The sequence below is a fragment of the Siphateles boraxobius genome, unplaced genomic scaffold (assembly GCF_051911475.1).
Source record: "Siphateles boraxobius isolate OS27281-9 unplaced genomic scaffold, OSU_SipBor_1 66, whole genome shotgun sequence".
NCBI classification, from domain to species: Eukaryota; Metazoa; Chordata; class Actinopteri; order Cypriniformes; family Leuciscidae; genus Siphateles; species Siphateles boraxobius.
Window position 1 is genome coordinate 6,445,520 of NW_027509193.1, and position 7,761 is coordinate 6,453,280.

At 39.4% G+C, this 7,761-nt stretch overlaps 1 protein-coding gene across 1 annotated transcript; it reads right to left on the minus strand.

Moving 5' to 3' along the window:
• Positions 1-1,269: 1,269 nt before the first annotated feature.
• tob1a (transducer of ERBB2, 1a) lies at positions 1,270-6,370 on the minus strand. Its single transcript, XM_077211823.1, has 2 exons — positions 4,524-6,370; positions 1,270-3,346 (listed from the first exon to the last, which is right to left on the minus strand). Exon 2 carries the CDS (start codon positions 3,161-3,163, stop codon positions 2,189-2,191), a length of 975 nt encoding a protein of 324 aa, XP_077067938.1. The 5' UTR covers positions 3,164-3,346; positions 4,524-6,370; the 3' UTR covers positions 1,270-2,188.
• Positions 6,371-7,761: the final 1,391 nt, after the last annotated feature.

Here is a 7,761-nt window from a genome sequence, read left to right on the forward strand (position 1 = left end):
ACAACCGTGAAGCCATGGCGGCAGATGAAGATGCTCTCCGAGGTCTTTATTTTCCTGACCTCCCTTTAGACAATTACACCTGGGAACCACCCTTGTTTGTTCTGCATTTTTAGGCTATAAGGTGGTAGCTCTGACAAACAGATGAGAGCAAGAGACCACATTTACACTTGGTATTAGCATCTCGCAAGCAATGTTTTGTAATCCAATCGCTTCAATCATATTTTTAGGAAGTATTTGTTATGCTCCAAAAGCAATGATCATAAATAAATGAATAAAAGTGCTTGTTTATCCTGATTTTCATGTTTTTCACATGGAGCCTCGCTGTGTTTTTTAGTTAATTTAGCTGCAAGACGCAGAAACTCGCTCTATTAGACAGCAACATTATGCAGGGAAAGGGAGGGTGACAAAATATACCGACGAAAGTGAGGTTGTGGGTTAACTCATCTGTAAATTCCCTCCTCAATTCACTTTGCTCAATCAACTAACTTAATTATAGCACTAAATATAGATCCATGTTGCTTACTGGATTCAGGGGAGCTGTTACGTGCTTAGACATCAATCTTACAGCCGTTCATTCTGCATCCAGCAGCACCTGTTTTTACGCTGAGCCTCAGCAACAACAATGATACTACAAAACTTATCTGGACCTTTACATATTTCTACTGAAGCATTATGGGAAAATCCAAATACATCGACTTGTTTTTTGCATAACAAACCTGGTCAAGATTAGGCGTTCTCTTTATGGAGGTTTAGTGAATGCTTGTGGTTTAGGGGCAACTATTAGTAAAACTGGAACTGCCTGCTAGAAAAGAGAAAAGTCTGTTTTAAATATAAAGCTCTAATAATTCCATTAAAAGCTCCTCTGTTCTCCTGAAAGAGCATGGCACGAGTCAGTTCAATTCCCAGGAAATACATATACTGATATAATGCATACCTTGAATGCATTGCAACTTGCTTTGGATAAGAGCATCTGACAGATAAATAAATGTAAAAGAGAAGTGTAACTTACGATTTGTGACTAGAATAATAAATGCTGATCTGACCCGCTACACTATATGAGTAACAGCCATTTAGATTATGGAAACCCATTTATGAAATTGTACACATTTTACATTTTCTTGAGCAGTGAAAATGAAAAGATGATGCATTTTTAAGAGAGAAAAAAAAATGTAGACGAGTTCAGAGCCTAATATTCAATTCGTAATGAGAGTAGAAAATAAGTAAATGTGTAAAATGAAGACTTGAATAACAAGCTTAAGACCAAGAGTATCATTTCAAGCATTTTAATACAAACTTAATAAACTATCAGTCCCTCTTTACATGTAAGACACTGACTCCAAATACTTTGTTATACTATTTGTTTTTGTCAAGTATTGCACAATGTTGGTACAAAATTAATATACGATTACATTTTGTCCATAGTATAGCAAAAATCTTTGAACTCTTAACAGAAAATACAACTCTTGTTTTTACTCTCCCTCCCCCCTCCCCCCTCCCAACAAAAGCAAATATTTTTAAATCCCAACACAATGGAATATTCTGTACACATTCTTTAGAATAGTTGATGTTTTTAAAGATGGATTTCATTTTACAATTTCAATAAAAAAAAATATAACAAAAGCTGCTGCAGCCATCACAGATCACTGGAGTAGTAAAAAGATATAAATGCAATATGTCGTAGAAACAATATATACTCTGATATTTTACAAACTTTCTACTAAATTAATTATACAGTTAGAAAAAAGACCAAGAAATCCCTCATTCAGCATTCAGGCCAATCCTTGGAAAATTGGCTGTGTAGCTCTACCTTGAATACTATTAGAGGCCTTGATTTGTAGTTTTCTTCTTCATAAAGATATCTTAAAACAGTCAGTAAAAATAATTTTGTGCTTGGTTGGCAAAAGAAAACAACTTAAAAAAACAGTATGAGTTTAGATAACTAAGCTTGATTGTACAACAAGCTTAATCGTAAAAAGGATGACAAAAATACTCAAGGGAACAACATTGTTCACCCTTGGGCTCATCGTTTTTGACTTATTCACTGGTACTTTACAGTTGAAGTGTTGCTTTTCGATTTTCTTTTTTTCCATTTTTTGTTTTGTTTTTTTTGTTGTGATTTTCCAAACGTGAACACCTGCTTCCCGCCGCCCAATCACATATCTCTGGTCGTTGGTAGTATTCTCGTTTTCTAGTTGGCCATCACTGGCTGGAATTGCTGGTTAGAATACTGCATGTTGCTCAAGTTGAAATTCAGACTGTCCATGAGGGACTTCTCATTAAGGCCCCCATAGGCTGCAAACACATCAAAGGCATTATTGAACGGGAGAGGGCTGAGATTGAGGGACGTTTCCCCGGGGAACATTGCACTTGGGCTGCCCTGCCCCTGGAGATTGGGGAACACAAACTCCTTGGCGTTCGGAGACAGGGCAGAGGGCTTCTGCGCTTGACTGCCCAAGCCGACACCGTAGAGAGAATGCATCGATGTGGACATGACTTTCTGCTTCAGTAGGTTGTTTACATTCAGGCCCAGGTTGGTGGGGGAGTTTCGGGCCACCTTGTTGGCATTCCGCCCATTGCTTTTCATTTTCGTGGAGCCGAACTTGGTGGCGGCGAAGGTGGCAGTGGTAAAGGTTAATGGTTGCGTGGAACGGCGCATGAAGGTGGGGCTGACCGCCGCCGACTGGCCGAACGGCGGGGACGGGGAACTGGAGGTTGGGGACATGCCTACAGGCTCACTAATGGGCATGAAGACCTGGGCCTCTGGGTTAAAGCTGTTCTTGATCTCCTTGTCCAACTCCAGTCCGTTCTCATTACTGTCATCCACATAGAGCACCTTGACGGGTCCCTTCTCCCCAATCTGATAAGACACCTCGAAAGGATCAATCCAGACACTGAGGTCCTGAGGCAGGTTGTTGCGGACATCCTCAATGTCCAACCCACTTTCTTTGGCTGCTTTCTCTACAACTGGGTCCACTTTCTCCCCGACATGTATACACCTGAATCCAGACCCTTTGTATGGCTTGTCCGGGTACCAGTGTCCCTCATATTTCTGTTTCAGCTGTCGCTCCAACTCCTCACCGAAGATGTTGACACGTCGCCTGGGCAGCTTATTGTACAAGTAAGAAATAATGAAGTTGAGTGCTACTTGGATTTCAAGCTGCATAGCTGCTGCGCCGCCCTGGAGTATCACCGTTGGCTGTTTGAATTCTCGTATTGTGTTGTAAGCCACCAGAGGGCAAGGCTCAGCTGGAGCCAGGCAAATAAACAGAAACTTGGGGGAAAATGGTTCAAAACAAAGTGCTGTTGCAGAGGGAACGTCTCGGTCTACAAACGTCTGATCCGGTTCCTAGAAAGGAGCACAAAAAAAACAACTAGCGTGAATAACCCTGGCTTGTCATTCTCAGCTGGAAATAATACATTGGAACATGGTTTCATCTGTCAGTTTCATTAATAAAGAGTTCATTAAAATAGCTTGAATGTTTTGAACAAACAGCTTGCGCATTCATGGGCTTACAAGCAAGATTACATTTTGCATATGCATTCACAAACAATCCCTAAAACCACGCTTCAATGCACTGGTTGAATTTTCCACACTAAGTTAAATTCTAGACAGCAAATTCTGTAAGGTACACTAAGGTAATCCTATAAATGCAGTTTACCATTATAGGAAGGATGCACTGGCACTCGCGGAGCTGATAGTGTTATGTAATAGCCTATCTAACTTGCCCTGACTAGACCCTGCACAACTGTTACCAATCCACTGCTGTCGTCATAATCGAACTAGATCTTTAGCATGACATCCGAGTTTGTAAAATTGACGGTGTTGTGAGGAAATCAGACACAAGAATGCGAGACTTTAATAATTAAGCCTAAACGTGTCACGAGGAGAAATATAAACCAGTCAGCACGCGCACATAAGCGCACGACCGTCGATTAAGCAAATAAGGGGATGAATGCGCTCGAATCTTAAATTGAACGAATAAAATGTTCACATTAAGAGTTACTTACCAAATATAGATCAAAATATGTTTCGTTTGTACATTTAAAGCAAGTAGGCTATACGCCGTCAGAGATCGTATCGTCGCTCCCACCCAGTTCACAGGGTAAAGCGACAGCGAGGACATAATGTACAGTTTGAACACAGATAATGCATTAAAGGCATCACACAAGGTATACATCTAAGACAAGACAGCAGTATAAGCTATATTATGTGAAATACGAACTAGATATGCTGACAAATTGAATGTAGCCCATTTCATATTTTATGGCGATTGTTCGTTTGCATTTCTATGTAAATATCGTATATCTTCTGGTGTAAGACGATGTTTTGCCATAGTTGGCAATCCCTCCCAGCTAAGTCTACAGCCCACGACTGACGCAGCAAGCTGCCTTCATTTAAATTCTCTTAAGGTTTCATTAAACTATATTACAGAAAACGCCTTTGAAATTATCAACATTATTAGTGAGCACTTAGAAAACAGGACAAATCACAAACATAGTAATGCAATAAATGAAACACTTACTTGAGTTTACAAAATGACGGGTTTCAGTAGTTGCAGTAGATTTAACTAGTGCAAAATAGAAAAATTCTGATATAAATACTTTCTTCACATTAAGTTAAACATAAAGGTATTCCAGTTGATAGACTTCTGAAATGCTTTTTTTTCTTCTTATGCTCCCAATTTTCTGTAAGGTATTTGCAGTTTCACCTTCCCAATAAGCTCATCTCCACCCCCTCTATCTGGGTGTTTTACAATTTCGTCCCCTACTGCTGTCATCCGGCTCTATATATAGTTTTCCTCCGCCACGGGCACGCGGTGGGCGGTGATGCGGTTCCAAAGGTCACAACAATACGAACATTGAATCCACGCATGTGATTGGTCAAGCTTGAGCGAGAGGCGGGCTCTAGCACCAACGCCCCTCAAAGCCCATTGGCTCATTTTACAATCAATCAAAAAAGGGGTAGATTTAATGCACTTACGTTGAGCCCGTCATAAAGGCTCTTAGACGTCACGCGTTACCTAGTACCACAAAAAAGACAGGCTATTCATGGAGGTATCGTATTTCATTTCCATGTTCATATTTCGCAAACATGACTGTTAAAGAGACATTTATGCCCCTAAGTAGATCAAATGACTGAATAAATATATGGCAAGTTAGTGAGCTGGCAGTAGAGCAAAGCTTTGATACAACCTTAGCTAATTTGTTTATCACTATTTGTATGAATAAACGGGTTAAGGCTGCTATTGTCAAGGGGAAAATTGCATTCGAAATTGAATTTCATGAAATGTGACTACAGAAAACGTAGGCCTATGTGTTTTGAAGTAAAGAAGCACAATCAAGGAGAGGTTTCCTTTTCCATTATAACCTGCATCTGAATACATTTCCACGTTAGCAATGTTTTGTTACACGCATATTGACGCATAGGGTATAGATAGTACACGCATATAGATAGTATTACAAAAATGAATGTCAGACAAGAAACTGGTTAATAAAACAATACAAAACCAGCGTGGTAATGATTTTGTCACTGGTAGCAGGAGAATAAAATCTCTCGTCTTTTATTGGCTGCAGAACAGACAGGACCGCGTGAATGGCGTATGGTGCTGATTTCGTCATTTACGTCAGTGGATTTAAAGGGGTAGTTAACCCAAAATGAACATTTTGTGATTACTTGGGTTTGTCATTTTTTTCCGAACCTGTGTGAGTTTCTTTCTTCTGCAGAACACAAAAGAAGATATTGTTGAAGAATGTTGGTAACCAGACAGTTCACAACACCCATTGACTTCCATAGTAGGAAAAAATACTTGAGTCAATGGGTGCCATTCTTCAAAATATCTACTTTTGTGTTCAACAGAAGAAAGAAACTCATACAGGTTTGGAACAAGATGAGGGTGAATGATGATCAAATTTAAATTTGTGGGTGAACTATCCCTTTAAACCAATTTAAACTATTAATGTGTACTATAAATTGAGAGTTAAAGCATGCATTTAATTTAAGCATAAAACGTAGACAACCAAAATAGTCTATAATACAGATAACTACACAACACTGGTCATTTTTAACATTACATTCAAAAATGGTCTGAATTATTTTATTTTATTATTTATTTTTGTTGTTTTGTTTATGGCAAATGTCAGAGGATATAAATGTAGGATTGCAGTAGAGACCAAACATTAGCAGAATCAGGCAGCATTTAGTGTTAAATTACTTTAATATAACTTACTTGAAATAAGTGCAAGATATCTTGATGCATCCCTGGTTGAAAACCAATGATCTAAATGTAGATCCTTTAACGAATATTGTTATTACTGTAACCGTCTACCTACTCACTCCTAGTGAGACAAGCTACAAGATAATTTTGAGGGAGGGCCCCACAGACCAAACTTTGTTGAGAATATAATGAGTGAAGAAACAGTTGAAAGATAAACCTCAATACGCCAATAGAAATGCTTTCATTTTATATCCGATGACCCACACAAAAGTATTTACATGGCTTCATCACCCAGCAAACACTGAATATACAATAACATACCCTAAAGCTTCACACTAATGCAATACTGTCTGATGAGTAGCAAAAAATAAACCTTAGATGAAGACCTTAGTTTTTTCATTGTCCTGTAATCCATAGAGTACATCCAAGGTTTTGTATCATAGAGTCAATGGTTCAATTGGCAGTGATGGACAGCAAAGGAATAATCGTCCCGTGACAGAGGTGAAGCAGTTACAAGTTGTATTCCACATTGATTCCAAATGACTGCAGTCAAGCTTTGAAAACACTATCCTTAGTGTATAGAATTCTCATGTTCCAAGTCGAATTCCAGCCTTGAGCCTCATCGAACATATGAAAAACAGATGACATTCAAAAAGTCCTTCTACAAACAAAACAAATACATACTAGCATTAAATGTTGGTCACAAACCAAACAATAGTCGAAACCCCTTCCCCCAAAACAAACTAAATACAGCTTACACAGAAATAACCTCAGTTATTTGACATAACAAATAAGACGAAGAAAAACACTTACTTGATTGAGCTTGAAACAATAGTTTCTCAATCTGGACTCTAAACAAAGAGTGTGAACATAAAGAGAAGAACCATGCTTCCCTCTGCACACCTTGTCCTAACTTCTTCTCCTACACGGCTATATACAAGGGAGTATGACACCTAGAGCCCCCTACTGCATAGTAGTGGTATTACCAACGAAGAAAGAAAACCAGGAACCCAACTCTGGGTGGTTACATATCTCCCTCCTCATTAGAAGAACTAACATACCCATGACAAATCTTCAAGTGTTGCACGTGATATGTGTCAATAATATCTGGGGCAGATACAAGGGAGACTTGATAATTAACCGGACCCAACTTCTTTACAATTCTAGCGGGACCTTTCCATTTAGGGGACAGTTTTGCCATTAAACCGTCATCTGCTTTGGATAAGGGATGCGTTCGTACCCATACTGCGTCTCCAACCTGAAATTGTGTTGGTTTGTGCCGTTGATCGTAGTATTTTTTTTGCTTAATCTGGGCTCTTTCCACATTCTCCTTCACCAAAATGACCAGTTCCTTCTGCCGTTCCAGTATAGGGTAAACTGGACTGTTAGGATCAGGTAGCTGTTGTAGGGCTCTTTCCATTGGTCCTTTCAACTTCCGTCCCAGAGCTATTTCTGCCGGCGTAAACCCTGTACTTTCATGCCAGGCAGAATTAATTGCAAACCTGAATTCGCCCAACCACTTATCCCACTGTCGATGCTGATCCTC